The sequence below is a fragment of the Carassius auratus genome, chromosome 30 (assembly GCF_003368295.1).
Source record: "Carassius auratus strain Wakin chromosome 30, ASM336829v1, whole genome shotgun sequence".
In the NCBI taxonomy this organism is placed as follows: Eukaryota; Metazoa; Chordata; class Actinopteri; order Cypriniformes; family Cyprinidae; genus Carassius; species Carassius auratus.
The window spans coordinates 21,895,474-21,919,175 of record NC_039272.1 but is presented as its reverse complement, the minus strand read 5'-3'; the positions used below and the strand labels follow the sequence as shown (position 1 = coordinate 21,919,175).

Genomic DNA, 23,702 nt, shown 5'->3' with positions numbered 1-23,702 from the left:
AAACAGACACAACTTAATGAAAATATTATTCCATTATATTAAAATCAATAACATTCACTAAATAAACTTGCAATTGCATTCAGTTTATAAACATGCAATTCAGGAGTCACTCTGCTGTTTAACAATTGAATCATTAGATTATAGTGATTTAACGCCATCAAAGCTGTGATTAAGTCCTCTGTCAGCGATGAGGAAGAGCTATGTCATTCCTGCAGACGCTTACACAGCGGCAAACTCCTTACCTAAAGTAGATCCATTGGCTGTTCTGAAATAGAAGCCCAGCAGCCACTCCCTCCTCCCACTGTCTGTGTGTTCTGTTCAGCTCTGCCAGTCAAAGCATGGAGAGTGATCGCAGAGCTGCCGTACACAATCTGCCTTCACACGTCCACTCCAGCATCCCTGCCACTTCAGCCATGAGTTTGCTTCACTTCTTAACCCTGCTGGGTAGGTCATCACTTTTTCCTAATGAGTCATTTGGTTTAAATTCGTTTGCATGCTACTGTGCATTTGTGCAGATTTAATTTATTGCATCCAATTCCATCAGTGTAGACTTCGTTGCTGGATGGACTTTTTGCATATTTGTGTCTAACGTCTTTAAGTCCTGCTGTGGCGTTATAGTTTAGTGTTTATATCATGTTGTTTTATCCTCAGCGGTTGCTCTTCTAGTGCGGGCTCAGACGCAGCTTTTGCGGGGCTCCTGCAGTTTTGAATCGGACAGCTGCGGCTACACGTCTGATCCCGCTTATGCTGCTTGGACCATCAACGAGGAAGGTATGACTTTCAGATTCTCTGGCTCAAGCACATTTATTTGAAGTAGCATACTGTTTTGCAGGTTATTCTTTTTCTACCTTTCAAGTGTTTGGTTGTCAGAGTCCATCAGTAGACCCCCCCTCAACACACACACACACACACACACACACAGCGCGCGCGCGTTCACACTTGCACTCCAATACACAAGCATAGGACACTAGGTTGCGCTATGAGACCATCAGTAGAACCCCCCCCCCCCAACACAAACACACACACACACACACACACACACACACACAGCGCGCGCACACTTGCACCCCAATACACAACACTAGGTTGCGCTTTAGCATGGTCTCATAATTAACGAACCATAATGGCTTAAGTCAAAAAAAAAAAAAAGAAAAAAAAAACTCCTTTGAATCCTTAAGGGGATGTTTACTCTTAGTTCTGTCATCATTTACTCACCCTCGTTCCGTTCCAAGCACATAAGGCTCTGGTTTATCTTAAATACACAATAAAGTAAGATATTTTAAAGAAATCCAAGAAACCTGTTTCTGTCGCACTTTGTCTAAAAGTTCTGGTAACCTAAATGTAGAATATACATATAGGTCATAAAGGTTTCATAAAAGGAATCGCAGAATTTCATTAGAGGAGCAGAAACCTCTCAGGTCTCATTAAAAAGAACTTAATTTTTGTTTTGAATACTAACCAAAGTCATGTGGGTCTGGAACAACATCAACAAGAGGGTGAATAAATGATGACAGATTTAACATTTTTGTGTAGGCTACTTTCCTTTTGAGTCATATAAGAGTCCATCTGATTTTCCTATTTTGAAATTTCATAAAACCCCAATTTTTTTCTAACTCCTTATCGATGGTTGGTTTGATTAACAAAATAACAGTGACACTTGTGACAAATAAATATCATCAAAATGTATGCAAATACTTGCTGATTGCACCTGCACCCAACATTTATAAATCTTACCATCTTTAAAGACATTTAAGACATTCCCAATTCAGTTCTGAATGGCACACAACTTTGATATTGAGCAGGTTTGCTATAAGGCAATATAAATGTATTGAAATGCATAATTGTATATAAAGGACATATTCAAATTAATGCCCTACTTTCTTCAGTGTTTTAAAGGGGTCATGTGATGTTGCACAACATTATTTTGTGTTTTGGTGTATTTGCAGTTTATGTGGTTTAAGGTAAAAAAAAAAAAAAACCCAACATGTTATTTTCCATATGATGTACATTATTGTTTCTCATCTATGCAATGCCTTTCTGAAACACGTCTATTTTTACAAAGTTCATCGTTCTAAAAAAGCGAGGTGTGCTCTGACTGGCCAGCTACCCAGTGCCTTGTGATTGGCCGAATGCCTCAATTTTGTGACGGAAATGTAACACCCCATATAGGGATATGCCGGTATAAAATGTTAATGTTTTAATGTTTTAATGCTTTAATTGCAGTATACTGTACAGTATTAGCACAATATTGAAATTTAATTAAAACAATAATGGTCATAATACTAAAACTTAAAATACATAAAACTTTTGATTTTAACAACGTGTTATTAAATATTGGAATACTTGAATGAATGTTCAGAAGAATTTTTCATTGGCAGTTTGTTAACTAATGAATTAACTAATGTTAATCCTAATGTATAGAGTGAATGAACAATAAAGAATCAAAACACTTTCAAACAATATCTAGGGTATGTTGTAGTGCAGATTAAAATGTAAAAAACTAAGTTTGAAAATAAATTGCCTATTTAATCTAAATATTTCAGTATTTGGTGCTTTGATGAACAACATAGCAAATCCACAAATCTTAATGACTATTTAAATACATTTTAGAAAGTAGAGTAGCTGCTTTATTTATTGGGTTTCCAGGGTAACGGCTGCATTTTCTGCAGTTTAGCACCATCTGCTGTCTGAGAGTGAATGTGCTTATTGGGTCCCCATGTGCTTCTCATGCGTGCTTGTTTAAATCAGAGCACACACGCATCTTGCAGGCAGCATACAGTGGTGCTGTGCATTTTTAACAGTTGATGGGATAATATCTGAATAATTTGGTAATATATAATTATTCACGGTATTTAGAAGTGCCCACGACAACAATATCATGCATATTCATTACCGGCATCCAAATACCGGCACATGTCTAATAACATACTGGCTGCATTTTTGCATAAAGGCACCTTATTAAACTGATTTCGGACAGACTTCTGAGGCAGCGTAATGGTTTAATGATCTACAAAATAATAGAACAGTTTTTTGTGTTAACTAAACGAATATTAAATTACAAGAACTAACATTAAAAGTGCAAAAAAGTAAGTCAGAAATATACATTGACACACAAACTGACCACCAAAATTTCAGATACAAACTTTTTTTTTAGCTCAACCGTCACGGAATGGAACGCACAGGATTGTGGGATATCAAAGGCAGGGAAGGAGACATCTATGCTGCCTTCAAAATTCGATCAGAAGAAGTTACCTCTGGAGACAGGAAGTAGAGCAGAATATGCATTCGAATGTGCCTTGGTGCCTCCCAAGACAGCATTTTAGAGTTTTCGGATGCAGCCACTGTGACGCCGTCTCCAAGCAGGATGAGACTCAGTCCAGCTATATTTTTATAATGATTTATTTTGATCAGAGGGAGTGTCATGTAAGTTTATAAACCAAATAAATTAAGTAATGGTTCGATTTCGATGAACTGGTTCGATTTGGTGAACTGATTTGACTGGTTCACTAAGAAGATCCGGTTAAATAAAACAGTTCATTCGTGATCCGGACTAAACCAATAAAACCCATTACTAATGAGGCATTTTTTGCATCCAGTGGGGACATAATTACTGATTATAATTACTTATACTGTCTTTTTACACGTCGGGTTGCATTGCGCATTGCACCCCGTAAGCATAAAACCATGTCTGCATTTGTGATCGGAGAAACAAGAAGCCTACTCTACTCTGCTCAAAACTCGCATTTGAATCATCAGTGGCAAATTATTAAAAAAATATAAAAAGTATACAGGCTGTGAGTCAGAAGCGCCAGACCGTCCTTGCAAAGTTGGAAATGCCTCACTTTATAGAAACAACCTTTGTGCCACAGATACATTATAGGCTTCTGGTTCAGGAAAGTGTCCATAAAATGCACAGCACACATCTGAATATTTGGGTTGAACTGTTCTGAAACAGTGCAGTTAATTCAACTAAACACTATTTTCTAGTTGTGTCCTCTTTTGGAAAGCCAAACAAAGTAGCTTCGCTTTCACAACGAAGCACACGGTGACTCCACGATATGGTGGCGGCAGCAACAATACTACAGCAAGAATCAAAGTTACACCTTCTTTATTTGTGTAAACATTTGGGCAGTGTTATGCAAATCTTCCCACACAGTGACATAGACATGTGGGGGCGTGTTTAAATGAGGCATTTTAGGAGGGCGTGGTTGACTCGTAACTTTTATAAAGAATATCTCTTTGGATTTGAGACTTTAGTCTTTGCAACTTTACAGATCTTCTTCATGAACCAATAGCTTTGTAAAAATTTAAATTGCATCATATGACCCCTTTAATGGTTGCACATCTGCACTTGCACTTGAGGAAGTTTGCTCTACATAACAGGACTTCCGATCCGATCTCTGTTAGTCTTATTCAGACAAGACACAAGGGTTGTCATACAGTAGATTATTAATTGACCTATAGGATGCACTTTAGACAGAGATTTTTCACAGATAATGCTCTCTATAACTTTTGACAGCTGTCATGCTGGTATTTTCTTACTTATATATTAACAGAAGTTAGTTTGTCTTGTTTGTTAGGGAATAACTGGATGGGTTCAGATGTTCTGAGGAAAATAGAGTAAGTGCTTCTGAATGACTTGTTAACCAAATGTATGGTGAAGGAAGTATAATCCATTGAACATTTGTCGGGCAGTTGTCTGGTTGACAACTGTCTCATCCTTTTGCCTGTGAAGTGAGTTTTTTCCCCCACAGGTTAATAAAACAAGACTTGGCAACACAATTGTGTCTCTGTTTGGTTTCCTGGACAACACAGACTTTGTACGGGAAACACAGCAGAGACAGACTTCTTAGTTTTAGGAAAATGGAAGCAAGTTGCTAAATGTTTAATGAATGGATTCAGACATTTTCCAGAAATGTATGATACTGTTTATCAAATGCCCACTCTCTGCTGCACTGAAGATAATTTAGAAAACCATTTAGAGTATTCACTGTATTTATTTATTACATATACATGCAGCCAAAAATTCTGTAAGAAAACATTTCCAGAAGGAGTTAAGATAAAGAGATGGAAATGATGAGAAAGAAAGGAGAGCTGGTGACCTTGTTTTCCCCAGCCATTTTCAGACAGCTGTAGAAATCATTTTAGGCCTTTGGAGATGTACAGCAGACATTCACAGTGTTCACCTCCACATTTAACCCTTCAAGCCTCAGATGTAAATGTGAGCGTGTAGCAAGAACTGCACTTTATCCTTGACATATTTCTGTGCTAAATTACGCCTCTGCTTATTATTGACACTAAAAATGCTATTGCTGTATGACTTGTTACAGAGCTGTAATATTTGTATATATATATATATATATATATATATATATATATATATATATATATATATATATATATATATATATATATATATATATATATATATATATAATGTGACCAAACTTTGGTTTTTCTGGGAATGCTTGGCTAATTCCAAAGCGTTTTTCATTTATTACACATACGCGAGAGCATACATAAATGTGTGACATAAAATGCACCAGCACAGACTGGTAGAATCTATTTTCACTCAGAAATGAATTTCTTTTTAATTACCAGTTAATTTCACAATTACAGTCTACAAAGATAAAACTTAAAATATAAGCACATAAAACATGCAATTTTGAAGGAGAAAGACTGAAAAAGTGTGTTCTTCTAAAACATACTCTAATAATCTTTGTTTCCAATATTTATTTTCAACTTTTGAAAATAATATTTTATACTGTATGTAGATGTACATCCAGAATTTAATGACTGCTCATACTCTGTACACTCAGCTCATAAATGTGCATTACATTTTAGTTGGTCAGTTGGATAGCAAGGCTGTTTATTTACAGTTTCTTGATTGCTTGTCATGTGGGTGACAGGTTTCTGAAGAGTAGAGATTTTTATTCTGCCCTCACGATGGTACACACGTCATCAGAGAAGACATATTGTTGTGTGGTGTTTGTGTCCATAAATACTAAATGTCAGGAAGCAAATAAGCATCTGTTAGTGTTTTCCTGGAAACTAAGTTTTGCACAGTTGAGACCATAATGTTAGTGATTTAACTTTAAAAGTCTCTGCAACTAGTTACAGAAACATTTCCTGGAACCTTTTTACAGTGTGTTATAATAAGCCATGTAGATAATTGAGGTCAGCTCTTCGTCCCATTAGTTCTATATTGTGTTTGTGAAGTGTTGCCCTATGTTAGTGACTATGCTAATACAATGACTGTGAGTTGTTAACACTCTGCTTTGTGGTTTATTGTGAATCATTTCACAGAATGGGTTCAATGGACCTTACCAAAGACATAACTTCACCTACCTCAAAAGGAGAAGTGGGATATTAATGATTGGTTTTCACTTATGGACTAAATATATGAAATCTCAAAAGAGAGGCAAACCAAGTTCAGAAAATAAGTTTGTTTTTGATAGAGGTCAATAAAGAAAAAAGAAAGAAATGGCTTTTTTTTTTCATCTGGCACCTGGATTGAATCATCATGAGAACATCTGGAGCAATCAGAGATCACTGAGGCTAACGGCAGCAAACACACTATCACATCATGTCAAGGTTTGATGCATATTAAACAGGAGGAAACTGGATACATTCACAACATATATGATTACTTTACATCTGACAGCTGATATTTCTTCTTTAATCAACTGTTTAAATGGGAATGCAACCTATTTCTGTGCTCTAAACAGTTGGCCTGTTAAAGTCAGAAGATTAAATGGACTGTTAAATTAATACTTGAGTCTCCCTTGAGTCTTTGTTTGCTGTAATTGCTTGCACTCTATTTTGGAGAACCTGATACAGATCACACCTGATTTTAGGCACACATTTTAAAAAGGTGAAACAGTCAACCATTTATTTCGTTTACTTTGTTTTTTAAGTTTCTATCATTACTGATGACCGTGTGCGACCCTTTATCACGTGACAGGTTTGGCTTCGGGAATTCCAGATGCATTGCCATAGCCTCCAATAAAAATGACAAAACTGAATGTATAAACAATCCGTAATAATAAGCTTCCTTTACATTTTTGGAGTCCTTTTGTTATCTTAGACTTCTGATGTAATGCACTTGTGTTACTGCACTGCAAGACTGTAAAAAAGCTACAGTAAAAACCTGTTAACTGGTTATCAGTAAGTTTCCATAATATATACGGTGAATAACTGTGACTACATTTAATGTAGTTGTACAGTGAAATACTGTTAAAATACTGTTAGAGTTTTTAGAAGTGAAAAAGAAAAAGTCATTGTGTAATTTACAGTGAAAAACCATTAATTGACATTCCCAGAATTCCCTTCATGACACTTTATATTTTTTTTAAATAAATGTTTCTTCTTATTTTTTTCTTATGAGTTGTGTACATTAGGGTTTTATGTGACATCTAATGTCATTAAATTAATATTTATTGCATTATTTCAGTTTGATGTGTGCTACCATGATGGTGTTTAGTGTTTGTGTGAATGACACTTTACTCCTATACATATATATTTATATATCCCTTCTGAGCTTGTGGAAGAGCTGTTTGTGATGAGCTTTGATTCATCTTGTGACTTCTCATCACCACCTGTTTTTGGTGGTTATTAGTATTTCAATGGTTCAAAACGGATACTGTATTAGTACTTCAATATGCAGGTTTATTAACATTACTTCAGTTAATGAAATACGTTTTTTTATTCTTTATTGTGAATTTAAGTTAAGTCTGCAAAACCTAAAATGTTGGTACCATATTTTTTACGGTGAAGTTCTGGCAACCACAGCTGCCATTATTTTATTGTAAATGTCACAGAAATCATTTTTACGGTATGCACAAATGTTGTTACCATTATGATTCTCTCAGGCCGCTTCATCACAGCAGAGTCCTCATCTTTCGGTGAGAATGAGAAGTATGTCTTGGTCAGCCCAGAGCTGGAGCTCAGAGACTGGAGCTGTGTGCGGTTGGTCTACCAGATCTCAGGCTCAGGCTCAGTTCAACTGCACTTACGACCCGAGGGCGAGAACTTTGACTACACGTTATGGACGGCGGACAAACCCTCAGACAGTTGGCTCATTGCCAGTGTGGACATCCGTAATATGTCTGGGGCTTACCAGGTATCTGCCTGACATGGCACAGTTACTCCTGTGTTTACATGAAAAGTGGGGAAACAAGGGGGTTGTGTATGTGATATAATGTATTCAAGATTCTTCATAGTATACTGTTTGCTTAAGAGAGGGTTTGAGTGGAGCTGAGTGAAGAAAAGAGCCCTTTGTTAATAATACTACAGTGGATATGTCTCACTCTTGATCAGACAAGCACTTGTGCTGTTTTACTCTGCTAGTCGTGGTGCGTAATGTAATGAGTTTCTGGGATTTACATTTGGAAAGAGACTGAGAGTAATACTTGGTCTTTGTAAACAAAGGAATAGAGACGGATTTTGTTTTATAACAGTTTACTATATGAATTATGATCGGAAAAAAGTAAATCCATTACACTAGAATTGACTTGAGGTGTATGATGTAAACTTTCTGATATTATATTTACTCTAAAATTAGACTGTTTAAAACTAAAACTGTGTTTGATTTAATGAGTTACTGAAACAGAGTGAAGATGAGTTCGAAGTTTTCTAGGCTTTAGATAATAGGTGTTTTTGGCAAATGGTGCATGTAACAAATAGTTTCACTTCTCTTTGTTTATCTCCTCTTGACTTTCAGCTATTATTTGATGCTAAACCCAGAAGAGGAATGGGAAATAGTGTTGCTCTTTTTGAAATACACATCATCCCTGGATACTGTATAGGTAAGTCCTCTTTTTATACGTGGGGTACACATATTGTTGACAGCATCCTTGATGCTTTAATAAGGAAAAAAAAATATTTGTTGTGTGCCTCCCATCCAATAATTGCAATAAGGTTTGTTTTTTGTGTTTTTTTTGTCTTCTGATAGGAAACAAAGTCTCAGCTTTCACTAAATTAAAATGATAAATGTTGTTTTTACACTCCTTAATGTGGCAATGATCACTTTAACATTTCTTCATTCGCTACCAGTTACAGCACAAAAGAAACATGAATGAACATCAGAGGGTTTGATGAAAGAAACAGTAAAACTTAATGAAATGTATCAAGTTGGTGGTAAATGCAGAATCAAACACATACATACTAAACATGAATATGTATCCTTAAGCTATCCAATAGTTATTAAAAAGACATCCACAATAAGTGATTATAAACATGATAGTCAAAGGTGTGGGTTACATATAAATGAATATGGAGCTAAGCAAAGGACCGATATGCATTTATAAGTCTTTTCGAGTTCATTAAAAAACAGTTCTTGTGCCATTCTCTGACAAAAGATGTTCTGTAGGGACCAGAGGTTAAAAGGTCCCCTTAGGAATTTCAGGTTCCCTTAGGGAAGTCAATCCAAGGATCTTGTTTATTACTCTCATGGGTTTACATGTGCTGGCTGGCGTTGCATCTTGATTACTTGCCACAATTTTGACAATCTCTTCTCCGAATTGAAATTGTCAATAATTGTTCTAGTGGTGTTAATGTTGAAAGCTGTTCTGTGAAAGAGTTGATTATCTTGGTTGAATGATTTACAACCTCCAGTTGCCTTTCTGAGGAATTCAGCTCGTGTTTCAACCACAGTCCTGTTCGACTCTTTAATTTGTCTGGTTTGGGTCTGATACGCTACACATGTCTGTGGTCAAAAATAGATGTACCTTGCAATACCTCTGTTTTTAACTCATTGAGAACCACTCTGCTAATGCAATTATACTTTCCTCTCCAAAAAAACAAAACAATGAAAAGTCTTAAATAATAATAATGTTTAATGTCTGTTTTAGAGTGCAACTTTGAGGAGCACCACTTGTGTGGCTACAGTAATCAGTGGAATCCCAATGTGAACTGGTATGTGGGTGGGAGTTTGGCCCGGGACCCTAAGTCAAACCTTCCAGATGACCACACCATGAACAATGAGAGAGGTAACACAGACTGACAGGATAGCTTCATTCTGCACAATAGGTCAAGTACTGGAATAAATCATACAAGGCTCTACAGCGAGATCCATAGCTTTTTGCAACCCACTGTTCTCTTGGTTTGGAACTTGCTTACTCTCTCACCCTCAGGAATGTGCTATGTGAACCCATCCTTTGTTTTATTTTTCCACTCTGAACTAGGTCACTACATGTATGTGGACTCAGTTTATGCTAAAAGGTTCCAGGAGGTGGCCAAGTTAGTGTCGCCAATGACTACCACTTCAATGGCAGGGTGCTTGTCCTTTTACTATCAAAGGGACCAAGCCATTGGGAATTTCTTCTCAGTCTTCACTAAGGACCAGCTGGGCCACTATGATGAGATATGGAGGCCTGATGTGTATGCGACAACAGATTGGAAGTTAGTGCAAGTGGATATTAAGGCACCACATCCATTAGAGGTCAGTGAAGTTCTTCTACAAACTTTGTGTCACTGTATTGTGGAGTTTCAAGAGAGAGTTGGTGGTGCTTGGGGCCACAACACAGTGAAATTAGTGAAACTAACAAAATCTCTACTTCAAACATGCCTTCACTTCTAATAATAAAAAAGTAATCTTTAGTTAGCTTTTCATGACAGGGAACCATTGATAACAATATAGACACTATGTACTAATATTACATGTTAGAAATGAATCCTTAATCCTCCAGATCTAACAATACTTATGGTACAAGCCATACTTAGCATACATAAAAATCTATTTATAAGTACATATTAAATTACAAATTATGGCATATCCAACTTATATTGTTTCCTAGGCTAATATTCATGTTTCTTATATAATGTTTAACATTAACATGGAACAAATTGAAAAAAGCCAATAAAAATCCTAAAATGGTCATTGGATGTTAAGACAATAGTATACATATTAAGTAAAAAAAAAAAAATGCATTTTGTTTCCATTAGAGAACAGTAATCTGTGAATCAGATGTGCAACCGCCATTGGACTGCTGGTGTCCCGAGACTGAATCCCGGCTCGTGGACCTTTCCCAATCCTGCCCCTTTCTCTCTCCCACTTCACTTCCTGTTGTTACACTGTACTATCTAAATAATGGTCAAAATGCCAAAAAAAAAAAAGAAAGAAAAGAAGAATCTGATTTAAACAAATATGATACCCAACTTGTTGTCATAAAGTTGGGTATCACATTAAATAATCACATATATAAATCACACAAATCTCTTATAAGTAAAATCAAATACTAGTATTTTACTTTCAGACAGTACATGCACAGAATACCTTTTCTTTACATCTTTTTGACACTGATCTATAATAGAGAAAATGCATACCATAACTGGGCTACAGGTCATAGCATGTGTATGTATGCTGTGCATGTTTACACTATCCATATGTAAGCTTTTGTTGTCTATTTAATATATCTTACACATTTGAACTACCCACAATATACTAAAGTTATTTTCAAATACACTTCCTGGCTTAAGAGCTGTCCTAACAAGACTAGCACCTATTTATCAAAGGGGCCTTCTTTTATTCCATGGTTAACATATAGAAAACACTGTGCAGAGTTATGTCATATCATAGATGGCAAGTTTTAGTCAAACAAATATGAAATAATGTTCTATAAAGGGTTCTTTACACCCTCTCTCTATATGTATTTGTAACTCCAGTAGATGAATGTCGATGAATTTTGCAATTATTTTCAATAATCGCTGTAGCTATAACATTATTTCGTGTACATTCAGTTAGTTATTAATGTCACTGCCTTAGACTAATATTCATATTATGACATTCGTAACTAATTTGAATACACAACAACGTTCAAAAGTTTGGGGTTGGTACGATTTTTTTTTTGTCTCTTATGCTCACCACGGCTGCTTTTATTTAATCAAAAATTCAATAAAACATTAATATTGGGAAATTTTATTACAACTTGAAATATAAAATAAAGTAATTTTGAAATAACTTTTCCATTTTAGTGTATTTTCTAATGAAGTCTTTATGTAATCTTTGATCAATTTAATAAATGCTCATTAAATAAAAATGTTTATATGTTTTAAATGATTTTCATATATATAAATCTGACCTTACCAATTTGATCTAAACTGCTTTGATTAATAACTAACAATGGTAAGATATATCTTTAGCAATTTTCAAATGTAGTTCAAAGAGTGATATATTTATATCATTCATAGTCTCTGTTCTGCAGAGAAAAGAGTGTTTATTTTGCAATTTGCATCATAGTATAAACATAAAATGAAGAGCTAGCACTGTGGCTGCCATGTTTGAGTGTGAGCAGTGTTTGTCTGGGAGACAATGTGAATAATGAGAGAAGGAGTGTGTGTGGAGTCTGGAGTTTCTCTCCAGCAGACGAGTTCTGTTACTAATGCCTTTGAACCTTATAATGTTTTTGTATTACTTTTACGCTTACAAACTAAATCCATTTGAAACTTTTTGGTTTTCAAAATGAATCAGTTAATTTGTGCAGTACTGTTTCCTTCATTTTGGGCACTTCATATATCTAATTTAGATTGATTGGTGTGTTTGGTTTGCTAGATGGTGTTTGAGGTGGCGTTCAACAGTCCTCGTGGAGGCTTTGTTGCTTTGGATGACATTTCTTTCTCCCCGGAGTTTTGCCACACAGAAACAGGTCAGTGTGGTTCTGTTACATAATAAGCACTTAGATGCTTTATGCAACTGTGCATAATCCCAAAAAACACAATACAACTGTTTACAGAGCTTGAAAACCACAAGCAAGTTTTATGGTTTCTTTCAAACATGCACTGTAACTTTGTGAACATATGTTAACTCTTTTGTAGACATGTCTTTTTAATCTGGACTCTGGAAACACACTGTAATCTGTTTCTCTTGTTTAAGTAATTCTCTACCATGCTTATCAGGCTGTGAAGAATCAAAATGTCTGTGCTGTTAAACGTGTTTATCGATATAAACTGCAATTTCCTGATTTGTAAAGTTAATAATGTACATTACATTTTTAGATTGATTTTGAGGTAATTTGCAACACAATGACAATTCATATATGTTTTATGCTTTGGCCAATTTGTGGCTAATTCGAATGAATGTGTGTCTCATTTCTATGTTTTTGTGCAGCATGCTTACAATCCTCTGATGCTAATTATTAAGGTGTGGGGGTTTGGGTTGGACATTCATTGTTAATTTTCTTTTCTAAAAAGCATACTTTTCATATAATTCACATTGTACAAATTCATTTGAAACAGTCATCTCATAAAATAGTTCCCTTCCAGTCAGTCACAGTGATGTTACGTTGACACTGATGTTTGGTGTTTCACTTGGGAGCCCCAGTTCCTTGAGTAGTAAAGAACAGACCAATGAGACATTGGCGAGTGGAATGTGCATGCCCAACCACTCCTCCTGCACATGGGCATATAAGGAATTGGCGTGAATCTAGAAAAAAATCTAGATTTTTGCTTTGGTTCCAAATGGTTGCTGGTTCTGGATTTCTCCAATCATCTTCGGGAGAGAATAGTGGGAGCCCTTCTGCCAGGCCAGTCCTCACAGACAGACCTCCTATTCCTCCATGACAATGCTTGCCATCGTGCTCTCGAAGGAGATTGCCAGGCCATCTTGCGTCGATCTGACTATTTCATTTGCAGGCTGCTATTGCACCTCAGCATGTAATGCCAAGCTTCCACAGGCCTGTGCCCCAGGTGGCCTCTAAGCCCTCCAAGCGGACATAGAAGAGGCTCTGACTCACCCTTGAGATCTGTTGCATGAATTGCGTGACCTGATGCTCCGGTACCTCAGCCAGTTGGCGCTACAGATCAAGATCAACAGATCAACAAGCTCTACTTGTTGGACTTGTGACAGCTAAGCTCACGACCAAGTCAGTGCTGAACTGCCTGAGCTCGTTCAAGGGAAAACAATGATTCCACTGAAAAATTTCAGAGGCTCCTGGGGGATATGGTATCCACAGCCGCGGTGGCGCTTCTTGGATTAATGCATGTGAAACCACTTCAGCACTGGCTACATGACCCGATTCATGAGATGGGCATGGCTCAGTGGCATGCTCCATGTTCATGTCACACTGAATTGATGCCAGACATTCAGCCATTGGTCGGGTCTTCCTTTTCTACGCACTGGAGTGCCCTTAGAACAAATGTCCAGGCATGTTGTTGTTATAACAGATGCCTCCAGAACAGACTGGGGTGCTGTGTGCGATGAGCATACAGGCTTGGGCTCCTGTACAGGAGCTTCCCTCCAGTCGCACATCAACTGTCTCGAGTTGTTGGCAGTGCTGCTGGCCAGGCTCAGTAATTGTGTTGCCTTCCCATTGGTCAGCCCCTGTACAGAGCTCAGTGCCCCACATGTAGTGATTCCCTTCGGGTGATCCCTTGTGTGTTCCTTCCACAGTACGGTTTGGTAAACCTGTGTCTTCCCCTTGACAGAGTGGCTTTTGTCCAGTTTTTGCATTTGACTCTTCCCCCTCCAGTTGAGGTCTACCGCAGAAACTCCATATGTCATGGATAGGCAACTCCGATCCTGGAGGGCCACTGTCCTGTATAGTTTAGCTCCAACCCTAATTAAACACACCTGAACAGGGCATGCAGTGTTTTCGGAATTGCTAGATAGATAGAGGCAGGTGAGTTTTTATGAGGCCTGAAGCTAAACTCTGCAGGACAGTGGCCCTCCAGGACCGGAGTTGCCTATCCCTGCCCTCTCGGTCAGTCAGTCATATTTGTACTTTCAACATGCTACCTCCCAGGATGTGGCCTCTGTAGTGTCCCTTGCAGCTTGGACTTAGATATGATTCCCCAGTGTAATACATCTGGCCGTATTTTTACCAACAGCTCTTTCACAACTTTTGTGAAGGAGTGGAATTTCTCTTTCCTGTTGGAAAAAGGAACAGCGTGGCCCTCCTTGTTGTGAGTTCTGCTTTTTGTGATCCCAACCAAATTAATGTTCCTCTTGCTCACAACAGGGCATCGGTTATGATGTGGAATGCCTTCTGTTACTTGGTAAACTTGTGCCTGCCAACATCTGCATCACCAGATCTCATAACACATTTCAGTGGTTGTGGCGCTTTCCATATGGAGCCCAGACATTAAGAGTGTTGAAAGAAACTGACTCAGGGAACATCTCAGTAACATATGTAAACCTGAATGAGTGGATGCACACCACCTCCATATATAGCCATGTCTCATTGACCTGTGTTTTTACTACTCAGATGTGACTGGGGCTACCAGGGGAAACCTCAAATGTCAGTGTCAACATATGTAACTAAGATGTTACATTTTCGTGTGATCAAATTATCTTGCTCCACCAATATTTGATAAGAAATGATTTTTTTTCCAACATAATATACTTTGGGACAAAAATAAGTCATTTTTCTTAGAGGAGCCTTCTGCATTATAATTAACAACCCCAAAAAAGTCCCAAATTGCTGTTTAAAGGGGAATTTTCTTGTTGTTTTCCTTTTATGTTGCAACCACACTGACATTCCGTTTAGTCAGCAGTTACATTTTACAGAAAGTCTGCCTATGTGGGAGATGTTCATGATGTGAGTTAACTTCAATGTTCCAGAGCCAGCGTTTGACCCCTCTCTGGCAAACTGTGACTTTGAGGAGGGCCTGTGTCAGTATTATCAGGAACAGACTGGAGGTTCAGTGTGGAACATGGTCTCTGTGAAACCAAATGTTTACCGCATCGGGGATCACACCACAGGCACTGGTGCGGAGTGAGACTGTTCTTTTCATCAACTCACCGAATTGGTAGAATCTGACTTAAAAAAATGTGTACAAGCTTGATGAAGAATTTTTTTTTGAAATAGTCTAATTTATGTAAATATCATACAGTTTCATCACATACTGTATATATTATATTTTGATGTGCATTTGACTCAGTAAAGTACAATATGGTTTTATTCAGTGATATTCCCACAATTCCCTACTTAATGTATATTTAATTTTAATTAAATCAGTATTCATAGTGAATAACTATTAAATTAATAGTTTACCCCAAAACCAAGATGTACTAATTTGATAAAAAAAAATCTAGATGAGTATTAATTTTATTTTATTAATTAAAAAAAAAAAAAAATTGCTGGACAGATTCGGAAGAATCTTTGGAGACATGCTCACCAATGGATCCCCTGCTGTAAATGGGTGCCGTCACAGTTTTAACAGCTGATAAAGCATCACAATAATCCACAATTTCACTTAAGAAAGCATTATTATGGATTATGAATGGTTGGATTTTGACAGGAAGTGACGGTTAAAGTTAAAACTCCAGAATGATGGATCTCTTTATTACAAACATGCAGTTTTTCACTTCACAAGACATTAATCGATGGACTGGAATCGTGTGAATTACTTGTGCATTATTGTGATGTTTTTATCAGCTGTCTAGGTTGTTCTTCTGATGGCACCCATACACTGCAGAGGATCCATTACTGAGCAAGCTAAATTTCTCCAAATCTGTTCTGAAGAAGAAACTAGTTAAAATTCATAGTCATGAGGATGACAAAACTTTTATTTACACTCTTAATTTTTGGGTTAACTATTCCTTTAATATGATAAAAGATGAATACTTAAGGAACAAAAAAAGATAACATTCATTAAATTATCATTTATTTCACTGATTATTTATGTTTCATAAATCTTTGATGTCCATTACATTCACAGGGTCTTTTCTCTTGGCCAACACTCGTCATACCTCTCGTCCAGGGTATGTGGGTCGTCTTTTTGGACCGTCCCTACCAGGGAACCATAAATACTGCCTCAGGTTCTACTATGTCCTTCATGGCTTCATGAAAGTAGATCATGCTCTGGCTCTCTATGTCTATGATGAAAACAACATAGCTCAGGAGAAAATCTGGACCGTGTCTGAGGGATCTAAAGATGTTTGGACAGAGGTGGAAGTCACATACCTGAAGCCCATGCCTACTAAGGTAAGTGTAAAATGAATGGATTGTTCTTAAATACAAGTTTCTTCAAGACTGGGTTGTGTGCATGATGATGGCTAAATGTATTTTATAACATTGTTTTTTTATAATTTTTTGTGTACACCACCCTTTAAAAGTTTGGGATCAGGAAGATTTTAAATAAATAAATAAATAAATATAGTGCTTTTATTCAGCAAGGATGCATTACATTAATCAAACATGTCAGTAAAGACTTTTATATTTACAAATACATGCTGTTCTTTTGAACTTTCTGTTTACCAAAGAATCTTGAAAAATAAATAAATCATGGTTTCAACAAAAATATTAATCAGCAGAACTGTTTTTTAACACTGATAATAAATGTTTGTTGATCATCAAATCATCAAATTAGAGTGATTTCTGAAGGATCGTGTGACACTGAAGACCGGAGGAATTGTTGCAGAAAATTCATCTTTGCCATATCAGGAAAAGAAAACATTTTAAAATATATTAAATACAGTATTTAAATATATGTTTAGATTTTTATATTTATATTAAATATATTGAATATAAAAGACATATCTTTATATTTTAAATATATTCAAATAGAAAACAGTTACAATATAAAGGTTTAAGTGTTCTTCAGATTCTTGGTAAAGAAGGACATTGTCCTTAATAATAAGCTCAAATTCAGTTTTAATCCTTTTTTTGTTTTAGGTAAAGTATTTCCAAATGTTAGCCGTAATAAATCTTTTATTGAACTTTGGGTCACCCCGTGTGTGAATTCCTTGTGTAATCTCAGAGATAATAAGTGAAGCTCAAGACTCTTTTCAATGGAGTGTCCACAGCAAAACCCCATTAACAGCATTTACATTGGTCAATATTGTGTGCCTCTTCAAAATGTCAAAGACGTTTATGAGAAAAACCACAGAAAAGGTCTGTACTGTAAATGTTGAGGACAAATCACATGCATTATTTGTATTTTCTTTTAAATAATATTTAATTAATGTTTTGTTTTATTTTTGGATAAAATGATGACATACTAGACCATGTTCTTCCCTATTTTAACTATTTGTCATTATGGACTTTTTTTTATCTTAACTTCCTTTTAAGGTAGCATTTGTCAGCATCTGCAGAAACTTCTGGGACTGTGGGCTTGTGTCTCTCGATGATATCTCAGTGACCCTTGGCGACTGTCGGGTTGCTACAGGTACTTCTGCCCTTTTGACAATGAAAAAAAAAATCCTTATTCAGATGGTAATTGTGTTACATGGTGATGTAAGTTTATTATAGGGTGCTTTATTGTCATTTTGCTCCCACCATTCCTGGCTGAATCACCTACTGTTTTTAACAAACACCAGGATCATGTGGTACTGTCCAAATCCATATCTCTGAATTTAAAAGTAGAAATTATTTCAAAAAGCATTTGGGAAATCCTTTTTGACTACTGCCAAGTGACATATGGAAACACTGTGTGGTATTGTGTGTATTTTTAGTACAATGGAGGCTTGTATAACAGAAAACCTAATCAAAATCAAAATACATAAACTATTGAAATCTATTTGTAAGTACATAAAAAATTTTTTGTTTATATTTTACTTTTAGGACTATATTGGGGAGTATAGTGATGATATAGTCCTGAAAGTAAAATATAAATTATATTGATAAAGAACGTGATTTTTGACTTTATTAAAAAATATATATATATTTATTTATTTATTTATTTTTTGAGTGAAGCAAATTCATGAATTTTTAAGATGACGAAACTTTATTATCTGAATGTATGAAATGAAATGATCTAACTAAAATTATATATAACACCTTCCCCCCTTTAATTTATATAAACCTTAAATAAAATGAAATATAACTATTAAAATATTAACATTTCAAATATTTGCCTTTGCAGCTAAATGAAATAAAACCAGTTTTACCTGAATTTCAAAATGGTACCTTCTGGGGTACAACAGCTTGACACCATAGCATTGCATTAAAAGGACATATTTGTACCCTTTTTTATCCCTATTAGGTAAATATTAGTACCGTAGAGTACTAATTCATACCCTTAAGGTACTAATTTGTAGGCCTACCTATTAGGGGTAAAAAAGGAACAAATATGTCCTTTTAAGGGCCCTGTTCCATACCCCAAAAAGTATATAGAAATTATTACTTTTATTTAGCAAGGACACTTTAAATTAAAATAAAGTGATGATAAATACTTTTATAATATTACAAAAGATTTATTTCTGTTCTTCTGAACTTTCTATTCATCAAAGAAACAAAAAATCTAATCCGTTTTCAACATAATAATAATGATAAATGTTTTTTGAGCTGCAACTCAGAATATTAGAATGATTTCTGAAGGATCATGTGACCTGAAGACTGGAGTAATGATGCAGAAATTCAGCTTTGAAATCACAAGAATAAATTACATTTTAAAATATATTCAAATAGAAATCAGTTATTTTAAATAGTACATTTATTTCACAGTAATACTGTTTTTGCTGTATTTTGTATCAAATAAATGAAGGCTTGGTGAGCAGAAGAGACTTCTTTAAAAACATTCAAAAACCTTTTGACAATTAGTGTATAAAACGTATATAAAGTGCCGTAATGTCAAAATTGTATTTGTTGAAAAAGTCTAATACACTTAGGCTGTGAGACTGTACTCGTTATTTTTGTGTTGCTGTCTGCTCTAGCTCCCTCCCTGTACAATGAATCCAAATGAATATCTGTTTCTGCTAAATTTTTTATGTAATACTCAACTGGGTTAATAAAGACAAAACTATTTAGCATATTTACGGATGAAACTGACCTAGCTGAAGCCCTGAACAGGTCAGTGATGCTGCTACATTTCACTGCTTCTTCTGGCCGCTTTCTGTCTTTCTATGAGCGCATCTGTTAGGAACCATTTGACGAAAGCACAGAACAGACGTGAGATGATTCGTATATTGCAGCACTGACAGTCAAGAGTACGCTTTAAAAAATGCTGGGTTAAATACAACCCAGCGCTGGGTAAAATATGGACAAACCCAGCGATTGGGTTGTTTTCAGCCAACAGTTGGGTTAAATGTTTTACCCAAACTTCTGGGCAGCAACGCAAAATTACCCTATCGCTGGGTTTGTCCATATCTTACCTAACGCTGGGTTGTATTTAACCCAGCATTTTTTTTTTATTGCTTTAGTTTAGTTTAAATAGCCCTTCACTGATGTTAGCATTCAACTAAAAACTCAGGGATTTAAAAATTAAATTAAATTCAAATTCATGTAACTTTATATACTGGACATTTAAATTATGATTTTTAGTAGAAATGTCACAAGCATTCAAGCTGCACTCTAAAAAATGCTTTGTTTCAACCCAGCTTTGGGTCAAATATGGCCTAACCCAATTTTTGGGTTAAAAATGTAATTTAAAAATTTTTAACCCAGCAGCTGTGTTAGTACATTTTTGACACAAAGTTGGGTTAAAACAACTCATCATTTTTGTTTTATGATTTATTAGGCCTATCGCTTTATTATCGATTGGAAATTTTCTCCCAGTGTTACCGATGGGCAGTCGGGGCCTGAGAACAACTAAAATATTATGTGTGCTTTTCTATTCAAATACGAAAGAAATGTTTTGCTTGGATGGGTATTTGTTTCTCTGACTTACATGTGTGTTTCTGAAACTGTCCCCATATTTAGAATTGTCTAAATGATAACAAAGTGTTTGACCCAGTTTTGTTGCTTTTATGAGAGTAAAACCCATGACTTGTGAAAGATTTAAGCAGTTGATTGTTCTAATAAAGAGTAAATCGTATTACTTACAGGTTGCTTGGCAGAGGTTTCTTGTCCGTTTTAAACAATGTGGTTTAGGAAATGGGCAAGGCCCTTGTCTAAGGTTCTTGAAAATTCTTTTTATAGACATATACTCCATGGCAATGAAGAACATCTGCCCTAACAAACAGTGACATTAAATGGGCAGTGCCGGCTGCGGTGGACAGAAATAGACAAGCTTTTAACCATTTCAAAGCCTCATATGGTGGAACTTTTTGTGCTCTGTTTAGGCCCCATGAATCCACCTCCTGGACATTGTAACTTCGAAACTGGGGACTGCGGCTATACCCAGAAAACGAAAGCTAAAAAAGGACATTGGTTACGGATCAGGGGACATACACCCACGTCTTACACAGGACCCAAGGGGGACCACACCTTAGGGGTAGGTGAGTCAAATTTATGCTTCAGCATGAAATGCTTTTTTAACATTGCTGATGTAATGAGATGTGAGTGTAAGTCTTTCCTGCTCTGATTTCAAGGCTACTACATGTACATTGAGGCATCTCACATGCTGCCCAAGCAGTCAGCCCAGCTCATGTCCACCGAGCTGAGGGGTTCAGCTGGACCTCAGTGTCTGATCTTCTTCTACCACATGTATGGCTCAGGCACAGGAACTCTGAATGTCCTGCTGCATAAGGGGGACAGGGAGAGCTTGCTTTGGACAAGACAAGGAGAACAAAGTGTGTCCTGGATGAAGGCCATGGTGGATTACGAGTGTTACACAAGGCACTGGGTTAGAGACACATTCTTACTCCCTTTGTTGTTGAAAAATGCCTTTGAAAAACATCTTTTATAATGTTGAATTTTACCATGTTGCGTTTTTGTGTGTAAAAATTTTAAAGGTTTATTGTTTCCCTTATTGTTTGCAGATTATATTTGAAGCTATCAGAGGAAACTCAGTAAGGAGTGACATTGCAATCGATGATATTGTGTTTAAAAAGGGGCCGTGCAATGGTGAGTGAACAGTAAAATTTTTTTAAATATATATATATATATTTTAATGACTGCAATGGCATACAAATCTCAAAATATCTGATATTTTAAAGGGATAGTTCACCCAAAATGACAATTTTGTTATCATTTACTCACCCTCATTTCCACTCCAAACCGGTATAGGTTTCTTGCTTATGTTGAGCACAAAAGAAAATATTTCGAAGAATTATGAAGTTGTTAGTTGGCATTTACCTCCATAATAAGAAAATGGGGAGCATCAACTGTTGATTATCAGCATTTTTTCAAAATATCTTCTTTTATGTTAACATAAGAATGAAATTCATACAGGTTTTGAATGACATGAGGGTGAGTAAATGATGGCAAAATTTAGATTTTTGGGTGAACTGCCCCTTTAAGAAACTCACCTCGATAGTCATTAGAGTCTGCAGGGATCCTCCTTCCATTTCTTACCATCTGATTCTGCAAATTGGTTGGGCCACGTGATCTATCTATCTATCTATCTATCTATCTATCTATCTATCTATCTATCTATCTATCTATCTATCTATCTATCTATCTATCTATCTATCTATCTATCTATCTATCTATCTATCTATCTATCTATCTATCGATATATCTGTCTGTCTGTCTGTCTGTCTGTCTATCTATCTATCTGTCTGTCTGTCTGTCTGTCTATATCTGTCTGTCTGTCTATCTGTCTGTCTATCTGACTATCTATCTATCTATCTATCGATATATCTGTCTGTCTGTCTGTCTGTCTGTCTGTCTATCTATCTATCTATCTATCTATCTGTCTATCTGTCTGTCTGTCTGTCTGTCTGTCTATCTATCTATCTATCTATCTATCTATCTATCTATCTATCTATCTATCTATCTATCTATCTGTCTGTCTGTCTGTCTGTCTGTCTGTCTATATCTGTCTGTCTGTCTATCTGTCTGTCTATCTGACTATCTATCTATCTACATATAATGTACAATATAGATAGATAGACAGACAGAAAGACAGACAGACAGATAGATAGATATATAGATACATTTATAGTTTTTTATTTAACAGTTTATATTTCTCGATAAATTAATAGATAGCGCAAAAATGTGTCAAATCATTGTCATGCTTTACAATTTCAATCATTATGAATGGTGACATAAATGTGTTCTTGTGAGCTGTATAATGTGAAGTCAAACACATAACCTGAAGGTTGAACAGGAAGTGCCATGCGTCATCCTCAGTCATTTATGTGATGTATTGCAGTAGGTTGTGTGAGGTCAGGTGACTGCAGAGCAGTAACAGCAGGTGCTTTCTTTACTGCAGTTCTCACTGGGATTTGTCTCTGGATGGATCACATACTGTTACTAAAGTTATCTGAATGTGTTTACTGAAGCAGCAGTAATACACAGGGGATGTATTTGTACATGTGCTTATACTTTTTATAATGGTCTCTTCTTCTCTTTCTCTAGATCCTGGAGACAGCATCTCATACTCAGGATTTTCTGAAAATTTCAATGAAATTGAGTACTGAGCGAAGCCCAGGAATGCTGATATGTGTTTGTTTTTATTTGTGTTTCACTGGGGACAGGGAGACTGGGAGAGAGAAAAGAACATTTGTTACCTAGACTCAACAGTGTTCTGCAGAGTCTGCCCATGCATGTCTACATGGAAAGACACAACGCTTTATTGTTCTTTTATAGGTGGTATGACGTGTCTAGTTCTTGATATAGTATGCTATTTTTGAATCATTGAGACAGCTTGGGGACTGTCTTATTATTTTTGTTTATTAGAAAACATCAGAAAATAGTTTTAACTTTTGTAATGTGTTGACATTGCTTAGCAGCATACTGCTAGGTAGCAAATATTTACGATTTCTATTTGTGGTGAACGTTTTCTTGTTTGATTTTACACTGATCAGTGTCCAGGGTGAAAACAGGTTTGGACAAAGGACAAAGTTCAGGTCATGGTTGTATACATTCTCACTCACTCTCACATCTTCATTTATTAAACATTTCAAATATGAAATTTTATTAAACATTTTAAAATAAAAA

At 36.1% G+C, this 23,702-nt stretch overlaps 1 protein-coding gene across 2 annotated transcripts; it reads left to right on the top strand.

Annotated features, from left to right (window-relative positions):
* Positions 1 to 298: 298 nt before the first annotated feature.
* Positions 299 to 23,702, top strand: mamdc2a (MAM domain containing 2a). Of its 2 annotated transcripts, XM_026212152.1 has the most exons (14): positions 299 to 444; positions 652 to 771; positions 7,872 to 8,122; positions 8,723 to 8,807; positions 9,852 to 9,989; positions 10,185 to 10,441; positions 12,551 to 12,644; positions 15,557 to 15,703; positions 16,657 to 16,922; positions 18,009 to 18,105; positions 20,939 to 21,094; positions 21,188 to 21,441; positions 21,578 to 21,662; positions 23,121 to 23,702. In XM_026212152.1, the coding sequence occupies exons 1-14, from the start codon at positions 339 to 341 to the stop codon at positions 23,180 to 23,182; spliced, it is 2,118 nt and encodes a 705-aa protein (XP_026067937.1). In that variant the 5' UTR covers positions 299 to 338; the 3' UTR covers positions 23,183 to 23,702. The 2 variants fall into 2 exon arrangements, with proteins under 2 accessions (XP_026067937.1, XP_026067938.1); XM_026212153.1 differs by lacking the exons at positions 21,578 to 21,662; positions 23,121 to 23,702 and having other exon boundaries at positions 20,939 to 21,090; positions 21,188 to 21,397.